At 32.2% G+C, this 16,910-nt stretch overlaps 2 protein-coding genes across 2 annotated transcripts; one reads left to right on the forward strand and one right to left on the reverse strand.

Moving 5' to 3' along the window:
* The first annotated feature begins 3,064 nt into the window (after window positions 1-3,064).
* Tm9sf2 (transmembrane 9 superfamily protein member 2) lies at window positions 3,065-9,128 on the forward strand. Its single transcript, XM_076388330.1, has 15 exons — window positions 3,065-3,275; window positions 3,963-4,030; window positions 4,123-4,216; window positions 4,323-4,458; window positions 4,547-4,668; window positions 4,770-4,893; window positions 4,978-5,117; window positions 5,200-5,376; window positions 5,496-5,640; window positions 5,716-5,893; window positions 5,974-6,133; window positions 6,253-6,404; window positions 6,543-6,654; window positions 6,730-6,901; window positions 7,012-9,128. The coding sequence occupies exons 1-15, from the start codon at window positions 3,123-3,125 to the stop codon at window positions 7,077-7,079; spliced, it is 2,001 nt and encodes a 666-aa protein (XP_076244445.1). The 5' UTR covers window positions 3,065-3,122; the 3' UTR covers window positions 7,080-9,128.
* On the reverse strand, window positions 9,123-15,752 carry Acn (apoptotic chromatin condensation inducer acinus). Its single transcript, XM_076388329.1, has 9 exons — window positions 14,955-15,752; window positions 12,781-14,098; window positions 12,613-12,700; window positions 12,386-12,502; window positions 12,001-12,202; window positions 11,721-11,929; window positions 11,417-11,641; window positions 11,003-11,263; window positions 9,123-10,621 (listed from the first exon to the last, which is right to left on the reverse strand). Exons 2-9 carry the CDS (start codon window positions 14,094-14,096, stop codon window positions 10,499-10,501), a joined length of 2,541 nt encoding a protein of 846 aa, XP_076244444.1. The 5' UTR covers window positions 14,097-14,098; window positions 14,955-15,752; the 3' UTR covers window positions 9,123-10,498.
* Between the last annotated feature and the right edge of the window lie 1,158 nt (window positions 15,753-16,910).

Genomic DNA, 16,910 nt, shown 5'->3' on the forward strand with positions numbered 1-16,910 from the left:
TCCGCTGTCACAACATTTCGTACACATTTTAATTTTATTTGATATTAATTCTAATATGTGGCAATGAAAACGGTCTTAAGGATATTAAATAACAGTTTACTTGTCAAAATTCGATAACTATAAACTTGTATCGAAATATTTGTTGTTTTCATTACGCATTGCAGTGTTATTTTAAAACTAATTCAAAAAATGAGTTCTTTTTTCAATTAGTGGCATTAAAGGAAGCATTAATTAAAATTATTATATTGTAAATCAGCCTGAATATGCTTGAATCGATTTTAAGGTACACATCGTCTATGGTTGTATTTATTATCTACTATTATGTAAAATTTGTAATCCTCTCTATAGAAAATGGTTTAAATTCTATAGGCTAGAGACCATGATATTTTTTGAATATTAAAATATAATTCTAATGTAATTATTTATAGCTAATACGCAATTTAGTCGTTTATATGTACATCGTCGAATAAAATACTTGATCAGGCAATTTTTCTTTCCTAGGGACGTTATAAAAAACAGCATTCCTATCTGTGATATAAAATTTCGTGGTGTAATCTTTAGCGTTATGAACGTATTCTTATCTGTAATACAAAGTTTTATGGCGCGCATAGTCTTATTGTCTTTTAAACTTCTAAATGCAGTTTAAACTTTTTGGTCAATGTGTACTAAAAAAATTTAGAAAATAAATAACTTACAAATTTTACTAATTTCCTGTGCTATAATTCAAGTATTTATTTTGATATTGCCTGGTTATTTGTACAGCTGAAAGATAACACGTCCACGGTACACTCGATTTCAAAATTAATTATAGAACAAATTATGAATTACTGTAATAATAAAGATAAATGTTATAGAATACAAAAGAGCTACCATTAATTTTACGCGATTTTTACGTGGAATTTCATAATTTTTTTACCACAGTCTATGCGAATCTATGATTCAAAACTAATTATAAATTGGTTAGAAGAGTAGGAAACAAATTTTTAATTTCATTACGCATCTGGCGACTGTACGACGAAGACTGTCACAGCTTTATGTCCTCAGGAGCGGTTTAACTGGGCCTGCTCCGAAAAAGCTTACTCTGCATTTTTGTAGTTTAGCATGTGTGTGCATAGCCTCTTCTTTCTAGACACTTATTAAGCTTATGCTTATCCAGAATGTAATCGTTGGTAATTATTCAGTATAGATGTGGTAAGTGAGGTAACTTGGATGACCTTGACCTTGATATATGTTGTCAAGGACATTCTTCTGAGTAATGTTCAAGGAGGTTTTAATCGACATTTATTTCTTAAAAAGCTATTACTTAAGTATTAAAAACAGAAATTTTCCAAGCGATCGTATTTTAATTTTTGCAAGTGTTAATTATGGTAAGTATTTAGGGAGTACATAGGCAGACCTAACCTATCTTGTATCCAGGTGTGATATCGAATTATCCTATCTTAATTTTACCTCGAAATATGGATTAAACTAGGTCTGGATTAAATTTCTTTCGAGATAAGAATGAAGCCTACGTATTCCATAAATGTTTCCTATAATTAACACTTGCAAAAATTAAAAAAATAATGCATACTATTTTAGATTAGTTTAGACATTAATCTTGATTGTTCTAGAAACTTGATGAGCTTTTTAACAAGATGAAACTCGTTATTTTTATGCAAAGCTACCTCATTTCTTTCGAAATTGACTAAACCTAATAGGAGAACCACTGAGGTGATCATAACAGAGTAATCTACTCTCTACGTGACTCTTTGAAGTGGAAGCCAGATATTAAATAACTTCGACTTCTATGAAAACAGATACATGATACATTGCTATCGCTGTATAATTTAAGACAGATGCTTACGTTTAAAATATTGTATAGCGACCAATAACGACAAAATGTTGCGACCTGACGATTCCCCGTGAGAAAATTTCTTGTTCTTTCAAAACAATCAAACTTCAGTTACATTTAATTGAGCCAGATTTAATTTTGTTAAGAATTTTTATTTTTGTAAAACCAAATAAAGAAAAATAGCGAAAAAAAGTTTAGTCTGTGTTTAATGTACTTTTTCCACATTTTTGTAAACATATTATATTTATATACAGTAGTACCTTGTATTCTGGCACGGCCATTAACTATCGCGACATCCATCACTTCTTGGAATTACCCTTGCAAGTTGAGCTCATTTATCTAATATAAACAAACGTGACTTAAGCTATTATGTATCAGTAACTCATTCAATCTTTACATTCGTTTCACGCCGAAACAAAATTCTTGGTACAAAGCTAATTAGTTTCTTTCGAGCTGCTTGGTTTTTCGAAACAATTTACATATGATATTCAGGCTTGTCCTTTAAAAGGGCACCAAAATTCGAATGGCCTTTTTAAAGGCCACTCAAAGTTGAAGAAATTCTTTTAGATTATAAGTTAGGCATTCAAAAGTGTCGATTATCGATAGAACGGCTATGCGCATGTCACGCCATGGAATTTGATTTCATAGATAGGGGTACTGTTATTCCATAGGGGAAAGGGGAGGGGCAAAAATTGGGTGGTCAAATATTTTGTTTAACAATGCCTTCTATATAATTTGTAATAGATTAACATGGTTAAAAATTAAATTCAAATTTTAATACTTAAAATTAATAATACTCGAAAAATGTTTCTGTACGATCCATATATTCGAAACCTCATTAATTTCATTGAAAAAATATCAGCAGAGTAATTAAAATGTAAAGAATATTGAATTATATACTGCGTTCAGGGTAACAAAATCATAAACCACATTTGGACAAAAATCGACATATCTACATGAACACAAGCCCCTAGATGATTGCAAACCACCCAACAAAAACTATTAAAAAAAATAATGGAAATTAACAACACTGTCAAAAGTGGATTTTCGTAATCCTGAACCTAATGTGACTTATGCCCTTGTTGCCCAAAACGCATAGTGTGTATAAATTTTCTGGAATCCGATAGGAAACGGAAACGACACACTATAGAATTAAACGTGTGGCGAAACTGTCACGTGTTACCTATCTGTGTGTAACGTTGATTGTCAATGACGTGTGTAATGGCAGTTTAGTATCCGATGTTTTTCACGTAGCGGTTGACATATATTTACATTAGGCAAAATAATTTTAATGGAACGGAACAGCAGCGATACAATGGCAAAGATTACTTTGCTCTGTCTGTTGTCTTCGATATGCATGGTCCACCATGCGATGGCTTTCTATTTGCCGGGCCTGGCGCCCGTGAACTACTGCAGGGCCGGAGAAACCTCTGAAACATGCAAAGTGCGTACTTCAAGTCATTTTCAAATATCTTCACCAATTAATTACGCTTATTCTTCATTCATTCCTTCATTATTTTCCTTTTTCTGGAAATAATTGTATCTCGTTACTGGTTGTTATTATTCCGCCATTGAGTATTCAGTGCAAACTGAATCCCATAACTCCCCGTCTTATCTTAACTGTGTACATTAAATATAAATTTATTTCTAATGATTTGAAACGTGCTTCGACGTGGCATTTTGTGATATCACTCGCTGGGTCACGAAATTTCAATACAGTTTTTATGATTTTTGCACTGCAATAGAAATTTTGATATCTTGTATTAAACTAACTTCTTTTTGTTTTTATCAGAATCTTAATTTTTTTTAGGCTTGACATTATGCATGTGTAAACATATGTTAGATCATAGTTTTTACTTGTAGATGAATGTGTATATTTATTAAGATTCAAGGTTTATACATCTAGCTTTCTGAATACATAGATGTAATGTTATTTATACATTTGTAGAATGTATGAAATTATAACTGCAATTCATAGACAGACCTCTTTAGACACACTTTGTAGTGTAAAAACTACTTTATGAGGTTTCTTTCTCAAGGAAATAAATAATCTATTTTTATGGATTTATTACATTTTTTATGATACCTGACTGTCAATATTATTTTATTACATGAAACTTATTTTTTTCAGGCTGAAATTAAATTATATGTGAATCGTTTAAACACTGAGAAGTATGTAATACCGTATGAATATCATCAGTGAGTTTCCTTTCATTATTTATGTAAGAATGTTACTATTTCCTTTCTAAATTTCAGAAAACTTTAAATTAATGTATGAAACATTTTTTTAGCTTTGACTTTTGTCCCTCTGATGAAAGTGAGAGTCCTGTTGAAAATTTGGGCCAGGTTGTGTTTGGAGAACGCATAAGGCCTTCTCCATATAAGGTATTCTTATTTTGTATAATTTTCTTGTAATTAAATTGAAAAAGTGGTAAGATTAAAATAGTAGAAAAACTGAAAATTATAAAATTTAGATTGAATAAATTTTCAGTTAGAATTCATGAAAAACATGAAATGTGAAGTTGCATGTCAAAAAAGATATGTTGGTGGAGATCCAGAGTCTGAAAAGAAATTAGACTTCCTGAAAAAAGGAATGGCACTGAATTATCAACATCATTGGATAGTTGGTAAGACCTGAGTAATATACAATTAATTAAAATTCAATATATATTATTCTGCATTAATGCATCATTAATATTTTAAATTGTTTCATAGACAATATGCCAGTTACTTGGTGTTATCAATTAGAGGATGAACGGCAATACTGTAGCACTGGTTTTCCAATGGGCTGCTTTTCACGAGAAACAAGATCTCAACAAGATACTTGTAGTATTAGTGTAAATATACATTTGCATATGTCTTGAATTAAGTTTTCAATATTCTAAGTTCAAAATGCATATTATTACCAATTGAAATTAATCAACTTTTTCTTCATTAGGGCTTATATAACAAACCAAATACTTATTACTTGTTTAACCATGTAGACCTTACAATTACATATCACAGTGGTGCTAAAGAAGAATGGGGGTCTGCATTCAAGGAAAATGGTGGACGTATAATCTGTAAGTACTTTAAAGTCCTATGTTCATGCCATATATGTTCAAGATACGATGTTTCATTAAAATTTTTGTTTATATTTTAAATAGCTGTAAAAGTGGTTCCTCGAAGTATTAAACACACTAATGGTGTTAATTGTGAAAGTAAAGTACCATTACAAATACCACATGATCCACTTCCAAATGGTCAAGAACTAGTAGTTACATACACATATTCTGTAACATATACAGTAAGCTTACATATAATAATACTAATTTATAGCTTCTTTATCTTTTGTGTAAAAAAATGATATTCCTGTATCTTAATTTCAGGAAAATCATACGATTAAATGGTCATCTAGGTGGGATTATATACTCGAATCTATGCCACATTCTAATATACAGTGGTTCAGTATTCTTAATTCATTAATAATTGTTCTGTTCCTTTCTGGTATGGTGGCTATGATAATGCTTCGAACATTGCACAAAGATATCGCACGATACAATCAGGTACATTTAAAAAATCGTTTTTAGCGGCCAGTTTTAGTTCTTTATATTTTTACAAACATCTTTGTGCCATAAAATTAATATTCTCATATTTATGTTGCAATAACGCAAATTGCTTTTAGATAGAATCAGGAGAAGACGCACAGGAAGAGTTTGGTTGGAAACTGGTCCATGGTGATGTGTTTCGACCTCCTCGTAAAGGAATGTTACTTTCAGTTTTACTTGGCTCTGGTGTTCAAGTCTTTTCTATGACACTTGTTACGCTTGGTAAATTTTTTAACACTATACATTCTTTTTTTCAGTTGATGCAGGAAAGTACCTAAAATTTAATAAATTTTACAGCATTTGCTTGCTTGGGATTCCTCTCACCTGCAAACAGAGGCGCTTTAATGACCTGTGCCATGGTCTTATATGTTTGCCTTGGAACTAATGCTGGTTATGTATCTGCTAGAATATATAAAAGTTTTGGTGGAGAAAAATGGAAATCGAATGTCCTGCTTACATCTATGCTCAGTCCTGGGTAATACAAACAATTTCATAAAATTAAATATTGTTCGATTATACACGATTCGTTTTAATTAAAATATTTCTGTTTTACAGTATCGTGTTTAGTTTATTCTTTATAATGAACTTGATATTTTGGGCGAATGGAAGTTCGGCTGCAGTACCATTTAGCACACTCATTGCTCTCCTAGCACTCTGGTTCGGAGTATCTCTTCCATTAACATTCATTGGCGCTTATTTCGGCTTCAGAAAAAGGGTAAGTTACTTTAATTTCATTAAAGCGATAATCAAATGGAAATTAACTTTTTTTTTCTGGCACACTTTTCATTCTTTGTGTTAAGTATCGTTTTGTGGAAAGAGAAAATTTTATTTCAGCCTTTGGAGCATCCTGTAAGAACAAATCAAATACCTAGACAAATACCCGAACAAAGCTTTTATACGCAACCAATACCTGGTGTAATAATGGGTGGAGTTCTGCCTTTTGGATGTATATTTATACAATTATTCTTTATACTTAATTCTTTATGGTGAGCGTCATATTCAATTCAATTAAATAATTTTTATGTATAACAATTATGTAATATTTAAAATGGTTTGTTTTATTAATTTCGCATAATTTAAATGTTTACAAATTTTAAAATTAATACTGATAAATTTTTGTTCAGGTCAAGTCAAGTGTATTATATGTTTGGGTTTCTCTTCCTGGTCTTTTTAATACTGGTCATCACGTGTTCGGAAACGACGATTCTACTTTGTTATTTCCATCTTTGTGCAGAGGTAAAACTAGATAAAATAATGTTAAAAACATTTTATCGTGCGAAAGAGGTCAAACTACCCTATTTTTGATTTCAGGATTACCATTGGTGGTGGCGTAGTTTCCTAACATCCGGATTTACCGCCTTTTATTTATTAGTTTATTGCATACACTTTTTCATGACTAAATTAGACATAGAAGACGCTACGTCCACATTTCTGTATTTCGGCTACACTTGCATCATGGTTTACTTATTCTTCCTTCTAACAGGTAAGTTTACTCTTTCTAGCAGAAGTATTTAGCGTTGAATATTCACTTTTTCAATAGAAAAAGTAACGTTTAACAAAAAAATAATTATCGCATATTTCCTGTGTCAACAGGTTCAATTGGTTTCTTTGCCTGCTTTTGGTTCGTACGGAAGATATATAGTGTGGTCAAAGTCGACTAATGTACTAGCGAATGACATCATCAAAATGAAACGAATGTGGTATGAATAAATAATAACAAGAATGAGTGATAGTTGATGTGAACCTTAATTTTATAAGAAAGAATATCAACATGAAAGGCCCCTTTTTACGCGCGAACACCTTACCTAGGAAAGAACAATCTGAATTCTTTCGATTCAAAGTTTGATCAATAAATATAGTACAAACGTAAAAAAACATTTTAGCATATACTTCCAAGTGTAATAATATTCTGCATAAATTATCAGAGATCTAGAAAAAGATGGTACAAAAATTAGTAAAAACTCTCAACAAATATTTACACAAATATTTGTATTCAAATTGTGCAAGTTTTCCAAATGCATCGGATATTTTTTTTTTCTTTTGTTTAAAAGGTGTGCATAAAAGGGGTTTCTAATCAGACCATTAATTACTCGCTTCTGTTAACTGAAGATACGCAAACATCCGTAAACAGGTCAACGTACGAATTAATAGATACAATCACTGTTAACTATTCTGTAGCATGTGTCTTTTTGATAAAATGTGGTAGACGTATATCGAAGTTGCTATGGATATGTGTATACATGTTACAAATGAATTACGTAATCCGGACTGTATGCTAGGCATATATCATAAATAAGCGCGTATTTAAACAAAGAAAGCAACAGTCTAAAATACATGTAAATAAGAAGACTCTTTGAATTTCAATTTCCAAGTGTTCCACGAACCTCCTGGATTATAAATTTTAATTGTAACGTATACACACATTTTATATTGCTATATTAAGATTGAATCCTTTCTGGTCTTATATATTCATATATATTTTTTTCATCTTATATATGGTAAAAACATCTAAGTGATCAATTATAAACAAATATTCAATATCGACTGGTTGCAATGGTATAAAAAGTATATACAAGGAATTGAAAAATTACGAGATAAACCTAAACACGCAAAATCCTCTCGATAAAAAGATTGAAAAATTTATTATTGCTTTCTAATCTGAAACTTTGTTCAACGATTACAAGTAGTTAAAGATCTGAGAGTTCAACTTCTGACTAATATTTCGAAATCAGTAGTTATCCAATTAATTCCTATTCGTTCCATATTTCCATTTTTATCGAAAAGACTGTTTGCATAACTCATGATGAAACATTGTTTTACTAATTACACAATTTTTTTTACTACTTTATATATGCGCAGATTCTTTGTTTATTCAGCCGCAGTGAGCTGTTAATAGAATTTAAAAATAACGATAGCATAACAATATCCTATTTATTAATAGTTTTAATAATTTCGTCTTTTTTTAGTGTCAGGAATAACTGATATATCTAGACACGCGACAGTATTTTTAAATTGGCTGACATTTGCATGTGTGTCAGAAGTCGAGCTCTGAAACTTTAATTAAATGTAACTTTGAACCAAAGTTCGAATTGTAAAATTAGGATAAAACTTCAATATTTTTTTCAAACGAAGAATTTGCATATTTCAGCTTGTCTCATATTTTTATTCTGTACACAATAAAAATTTTACCCTTCAAAATAGATCTGAGTGATGGGCATGAAGAAAAAAGCTTTAAGGGGTTGCAAAGAATTAATTTCACTAAACAACTTCGACATTTGATTCACGAATTTTATTGTTCGATCAAGTTATTCCTTTTGATATGTTCCAAAAAAAGTATTCTTTCTTTCGTGATATTCAGAAAAAAAGTATTAGATGGTTTAAGTTATAACAGTGTTACCGGTTTTGTTAAAAAAAGAAACATGAAAGAAGCATTCTTTGCGAAACGATATCGGTTAAAGTTAGCCCAGTTGTGGAAAGATAATACACACAATTGTACAAACTGGTGAATGATACGAACGCTGAATTAATTTTCGTTCTTATTTATTCATTTCTTTTTTTTTCTTTTCTACCGGTAGTATCTGTGACTGTGAAATATTTTTTAATCGATAGCTGACATGCACACATCCTGTAATTCATAAATTTTGTAAATTAAAGCAATTACAACGTTTAGCGTTAATAATGTTAATATAAATAAAGATCGAGTAAATTTATGATCGGTGTTTCTCTCTGCGTTTGTGACAAAGCACTTGCAAACGTGCCTAATCCTCCAACCTGTTAAGTCCTCTCATTGAAACAATTTGTCTTTCTTTTTCTGTAAAATTACATTTCGTTTAACGTGTAAGCTGTGACAGTGTATATGAACGTAACGAATGTCCCATTTTGAAAAGCATTGTATACTTTTTTTTTTTTTTTTTTCGTGAATTCCGTCTTTCGATTTTTATTCAAGAATGAATAACAAATCCTCCAAAAGCGACGAGTGCATATTCGCGTATACGTATATTCTATACTTGTTTTACATTAGTTGGTAATTTTACACGTCGTATCACGGAATATCGAATTATACTTTATGTACAAACAGGCGTTCCTGGCTCTGTGGAGCATAAAAACACCGAAACTCTACACATTCTACTACCAGGCATGTGGGTAGTACGTGTCAAAAAACTTAGACTATTTTACTAACAGAGAGGGAGGAAAAGAAAACGTGATTTGGAGGGAGAGAAAATTCTCCTCTATCGACATTTAGGACGACTTTTTCACGCCACTCAATGAACCACAGTCTCTTATGGCTTTTCTTTTTTCGTGACTGTTTCTTTTTCAACACTTAGCCGATAAACTTTGATTTCGTTCTTTTTCTCTTGTAAAAAAGACAAACAGTATTTTCAACGATTACGAAGTACTAAGTTCGTTTCGTGGCTTTCTCTATCACGTGGATAGCTCTTTTTCGTTGGATTCTATCATCCTCTGATTCCCAAAGGCGCGATTCACGATATATCACATATTGCACAATACGGTGTATATCGTAGGATGTGATGAGTGTCTCCTAGGTGATGCGATCCTAGATTTTCTCGGATAGTTAACGTAGACCTGTAAGAAGTACGGTTTAAATGCTGAAACTAGGGGAAATCGGGATTGGGAAAGCAAGGATGTCGTCTCGCTCGAACATATCTGTACAAAGTTCCACGAACGAAGGAAAGTCAAAGAGAAACGAAATTAAAATTGAAAAGAAGAAAAAAGAAAGTAAACAGGACAAAGTACGGCAAACGTATCGTCTTTGCGACTAACAAAACTAACACGAATTCGTACCACGACACCATACTAAAAAAACACCTATTGCTATAACAGTCTGCAACAATTCCATTGAATCTGTCAACTGCGATCGAGAGAAACCAAATGTCTAAAGAGAACGTATTTAGAAAACCTTGTCGATTGTAGAAAGAAAGAAAAAGAATGGTTCCTTTCGTCTCTTCTTCCTATAACCGTATCAAAAATGGAACTCTGTCAATGTCAGGACTTTTTGTATTTAAAAAAAAAAAAAAAAAATTAGAGGAAGGTACGTTTATCAACGGAATTGACGAGGGAACTATTTTCTTGGGCTGCGACGACGACGACCGTCCCTGTTGTTTCTTTCAGCGCGTCTCATTTCTTCCAATCTACGCGCATGTTCTGCCATGTGTTGCCTTCTCATTTCTTCTTTCACGACTATCTGTAATGACGCAGAATTTTGAAGTAATGTTGACGTTTAAATGAATCAAAAATGAACACTAACACTCCTTTCATACTTATAAAGCTAATAATCGCTCATGAGCATTTAATGATTATAATTAATAGTACATACACATTAAAAGAATAAGTTTTATTATAATAAGAAAAAAAAAGACACCGTGTTTTACCTTTAAAATGAGACCATCTTATTTAATGATATAATTACTGAAATATCTAGATAAAATTGTTTCTATGTCTTAACATGTTCGCTGCCAGGTCCGAAGTCTAATGTTTGGCAGCGAACGTGTCAAGTAAAACGTCCTGTGCAAACAAAAATAAATAAAATTTATATGAAAATTCTACGCTTAGAATTATCATTCACCTGCTCGTTTGTGAGTGGTAACCAATATATGCACGGCGTTGCCTTTGTTTTCCTAAAGAGATCATCTAGAAGTTTGGCCGGCGGTGGCTCATCTTCTTTCTTTTTAAATTTACGTGCTGGAGCTGGAAGGTGTGTCTCCACGGCAGGACTTCGACTTCTCTGTCGCCTTTTCTTGTCATGATCCTTCTTCTCCCGTTCCTTCTCCTTCATGTGCTGCTGGCCATCTTCTTTACCTAGATCCCACTCTCGAACTACCATTACCTATTGTTTATCAAGGAAATAAAAAGCAAAGGAAATACATAAGTGTAATTCAATTTTAAATATTGAATAATAAATATTGAACTTGATCCCACAACTATTTTCCTATCAACATTCATTCAATAAAGGTATAAATTACAATTAAAATGAAAGTACCTTTGTATTCGTTCTTTCCTCACGATTCCAATCCTGTTGCCATGAATCTGACGCTACAAGCGGTTCTGTTTTCCTTGGAATCGATTGGTCCTTCGACATTTCCCGCGCTAGTTCCATATCCTCTTTGGTTGCATACTCCACGTGAAGTCTCTTCGGATTTGAAACTGGCCAAGATATACCATGTAACGCTTGTCTTGTCTCAAATGCCTGGTCCTCGTTAGAGTACTAGAATAATTCAATTAATAATAATAAATATTCAAGTAATCTGAGAAAACAAATAAAACTTTTAAAATCGTACACATACCTCTACAAAACATTTAGATTTAATTCTATCCATCCAAAATCCATTCTCAACGATCGTGCCAGTACGCGAAAGCAACTCTTTAATTTGATTTAGAGTGAAAGGACGAACTAAGTTCTTGATTAAAAGAATATTCGTAGGTTTTGTGGCTGGCGGACTTGGTGATTTCATGTGCGGCGTTTCCTTCACGATTGAGATCTTCCGTCGTGTTGCTGTAAGTACAACATAGTTAAAATAGTAGCTATGCAAAATATTTTTATTACGTATTAAAATATTCACGTACCTATATGATTGTCAATCTTCCCATCCCCTTTTTTCGCAGCACCATTCTTTTGTGTGACACCTTCGTCGCCAGATTTGCTATCATTGACTCCATCACTAGAATTCCACTTCTCGCTAGCCCGATAACGATCTCTATCCTCATCATCATCCTTCGAGAGACGAACCTCGTTAATTGACAATGGTCTCGCCCCTGGCACCAATGCCTAGTAAAGACAAATACAAATGAATATAGAATTCTGAAAAATATCATCAGATTCGATTTTTGCGAACTATTAAGAATAAAATATGATGTATTGAGGTATAATATATTTGGATATTCAAAATTAGAAAAATAAAAATTTGTTTTCAATTGAATAATTAGTACATATTAGAATTGAAGATATTACTTTAAGCGAATCTGTAGAAATTGAGAACGATGGTGCAGTATCAGTGGACAGTGCAGTGCCCCATCGACGTTTTCTTGGAACACATTTTGATTCTTGTTCAGCATTTTCATGATTTTCCTGCAAAATATGATTAAAAGATTATTTTGTTGGTATATATTTACGTAATTTTCTAACTTGAAATCGTTTAAGATGATTTAATAAACCACGTGATGTGTATGATAGCGCACCTTGTTTGGAATAGAGCTTTCGTTATTTGCGTTTGCATCAGTATCATCTCTTTTCACATCGTTCTTTTCCGTTATCATTCGTGTGGAACTGAAACATAATTGTATAGAATTGCAACAAACAAACTATATTTAAAAATATTATCGAATGTTAAATGAGTTTACACTTACAATGATCTCTTCAGGTTTACTTTTACAGGTTTCTGAGTCACTGATTGAGTCGGTGTCGACGTAGAATATTCTAATTTTTCAGTCGTGGAATCCACCTTCGGTTTACTTCCTTCGTTATTTTCAACTTCCATTTCCACATTATTCGATAAGGAATTATTCCTTGCTTTCGGTGACTCAGACTGATCTTTTTCCACATGGGAATCCTCTGTTTTTACTTTTTCTTCTTGGACATAAGGATCAATTTCAATATCTCTTTTAATAGGAGGTTCATCTTCTGAATCTGGGGTATCGGAATTGGACGAATCTCGATATTTTGTTCGATGTTTTCTACGACTGGCACATGATACCCTGCTATTAGTTCTATTATTATTAGTACGAACTTCATCATTCGATTCGGACGATGAGTTCACTTCACATTCTTTTTCCTTCTCATCGTCATCTTCGTCGCTGCTTGTATCTTTCTGAATATTTTCATCACTAGCCTCCTTGCTAGACGTCTTTGTCGACTTTTCGTTGTCATCTTCCACAAATTTCTCTTCCTTTGGTATAATATTTGTCTCCTCGGACGAGCGATTACCGTTTGAACCAGGAACCAATATGGTTGTGCTACTCGACTTAATGGGATCACTATCAGCGTTTTCGTTGGAGAAATTTGCCTCATTTGATTCACCTTGCTGATCTATGTTTGGTTTATCGTCAGACAAGTTGGCTGAAGTGGTTTCAGGCAGGATCTCCTTGCTATCACTTACCTCTTCGTTGGAGTCCTGACCTGGGTATGAAGAGGAGGGATCGTTCGGCTCTTTAGCGCTACTGAGCGTTCTTGTACAAGAAACCAGTTGCTCGTCTGCCGAGTCAGCCTCCTCCGCAACTCCCTCACCACTTTCCTGCCACTTGTTCGATTTTTTCCTACTCAATGAAGCATCTCCTGATGCTTCTGGTACATTATGTTGTCTACACAGTTTCAGCTTCTGTATCTCGCCAGGTGATGCGTCGGCTCTTGCTACTTTCCAAACAGATGCTTCAGCGTCATCTTCTTCATCTTCTTGTGGTTTTGTATTTGCATCTGCTTCGATAGTTGAAGCTACTTCATTATGTTCTACTATCTGCTCCAATTCCTTTCTTTGGTGCACTGACACAGTTGACTTCTTCTCTGTTTCTTTGCTGCTGACATTTTTTGCTGTTTCATCTACATTTTCTTGCTCAGGTGACAATGAAGGAGTACATTTTGCACGTCTGCGTGTTGATTTCCTGGTTGGCTTTTCAACTTCCTTCTCTGGAGTCCCTTTCGCTTTGTTCCGTTCACTTTTGCGTCTCATATCTAGAATATACAATGTAAATTTATTAAAATTAAACTGAGGAAATTAAAATGTCTAACATGATATTAATTGAAAATAAAATATGTTCATGTATCTGTACTTCTATATTAATTGAAGCAAAAAAGCAATCAATAATTTTCTGTAAAAAGTACTTGGCATAAGAATATATTATAATATGGAAAAATATTTAAATCTAACATGAAGTTTGTAACGTTTAAAATTGTTTGAATATGTCAATTTAGCTATTTTGTAAATATGTATGTGTAAAATAGTTACATTATATTTTGCTACCTACTATAGTTTAGTAACTCTCACCATTTCTATAGCTAACACTTTTAAAACTAAATTTAATTCTATCTAATTATAAATTTTTATATATCTTGAATTTCATATATAATTTTAAGTATACTTAAAATATTCAATTATGTTTCTTATTTCCCCTTATTCAATCATAGGCTTTAATGCTGTGTAATATATTTATAAAAAATATTGCCTGTATACAAAATATATTATGATCTTAAAAGAAAAGCTAGTATTTCATTACTTGATCAAGATACGATGCCTAAATAATTCAGTTAACTATACTTTAAGTAGTCACTTATAATAATATCTCGAAATATTATTTTTCCATATATTGAACAATTGTTCAGTGACAAATGCTTCAAATCGTCTATACAAAAAAAAGCTTTTCACGCTTAACGATTACTTCCCGAGTGAATTGAACAACCTTAACGGATTAATTGAGACAGTTATATACAACAAATATTTATCAAGAACCGTGCTAGCAGTAAAATTTGATTTGTGGTTACCCAAAAAACGCGCGGGCGTTCCATTGAAATGTAACGCTCAGCCACTTACTCGACAAATGTGCTCCGTCCTTTAATTAGAAGTCTGTCAGGTACGCTGCACCTTCCGGAACTTTTATTGACACATAAATATTACAGTTCAATCGAAACAACGTTTCTAACGACGCTTCTAACAATCGGCCATGGCCATACCACCGTACTCCATTGAATATGAACGTGTTACATCGTATCGCGTAAAGTTCATAAACGTCGTCGCATCAAGTACGTTCATTCGAAAACCGTTACTAAATGTGCTTCGCCAAAAAATTTCGCGTCAACTTTTTTATTTCGTCGAATACTACGTCATTTACAAATGAAATTTAAGTTAGCTCACTATTTAATAACTTATAACCTAGGTACTATTTAGTAACTATGTGTACTAGAAAGTAATTTTGTAGATAGCTTGAAGGCCATGTTTCTTCTCATTATTTCTCTGTTGAATATTCCCCTATGCCTCTTTTCATATATTTCTGGAAAATTTGATCATTTCTTCCTTTTCCTTTTTTAAATTAAATCTATTATATATTTTAGTTCGTATAATGGAAAAAATTGGGAAATTTCACCAGATGAAATATTTAGAAAGTGCAGTGGGTGAAAGTTATATAGATTATCAAGAATAATAATTAACCAATCACGGTTGAGGTTAGTGGCATACTCGTGCACACAAGTTTCTTTTATTCAGAAAATAAAATCGGAAAATGTCTTATAAGATTAAATATCATATTTGAATTTAAATTTTCCGATAAAACTGTTAGATTGGAATACGTTTTTTACTTGTCTTTATCTTTATTTTTTCTTCTTTTCAAGCTAATAGGAAATCACGAGTATCCATTTACTTTTTGTTTTTTTTTAAGTGAAATTAGTAATTCCCTAGAAATCCCTATAGTATTGTAAATGCAGCTTAAAGTCACGTGATATTGATTTTAAATTAGAAGTAGACTTCAAAATGGGTTACGTGTATCCAGACTGCAGATATTTATGCAGACTCAAATTTTCATAAATAATATAGACATCATGAATATCGTTTTTTCACGTTTCATATCTTTATTAAAACTTTTTAATGCAACACTTACTGATTTTCTATTGTATGACGTTTTAGTCCTGGTTTGACCTGTAGAACTCATTGTCAAAGTTTGAACAGAAAACTGTAAGATACCCTCCAATTTCTGATATATGAAAAAAACCAAAATACGTCGATCAAATAAATTATAAAAATGATTCGTTTACCATCACTTTGTTAATGTTTTTTATTGTCCACAATATAGCGAAAGAATTGAAAGCTTCACTCTTTCTTAAACATTTACTATGATATTCTTAAATACTTACACTGATTGTGAGACAATTCGAAATTTATATATAGCTTAAAAGTATACACGACTATACTTTTATGGCAGTTGTCTCTTTCGGCTTTTTCTTTCATAAACATGAACTAGAACTTATATTTTTTAATTTAAAATTAGACAGATAATTCCAAAACAGCATTCACGATAGAATATATTTTAATGCAGCGAATACACGAGTTTGTTCCGAAATTCGGCAAAAAATACATTTGCGTATAATATATATAGATATAGATACATATATTAAATAAATAAATATATTTCCCGTCGGATGCTGACTATCAAATTATTCGTACGCACTTTGGCGGAATGAAACGAGAAAATACAATCGTTAATGTCTAGCAATTATCGAGGCGCTTGATTGTAAAAAATTTGTCGAAGAGAAAAGAAAAATATAAAGTTCAATATAAAATCGATCACAATCGAGTTTATTGCAGTTTACTTTCATTTTGCACATTAATAATTAATTATACCCTACGTAAGTTTCTATTACGATTTCTTCATTTTAACGATTGAACATACAAGTACGAATTGTAAAAAAAAAAAAAAACATTCATTGCCTCTGTTGCACTTTTAGAAGATTGTATTTTTTCTCGCTATTATCTTGTATACAACAAATCTTTACAACA

This window comes from Calliopsis andreniformis, chromosome 12, assembly GCF_051401765.1.
Source record: "Calliopsis andreniformis isolate RMS-2024a chromosome 12, iyCalAndr_principal, whole genome shotgun sequence".
NCBI lineage: Eukaryota > Metazoa > Arthropoda > Insecta > Hymenoptera > Andrenidae > Calliopsis > Calliopsis andreniformis.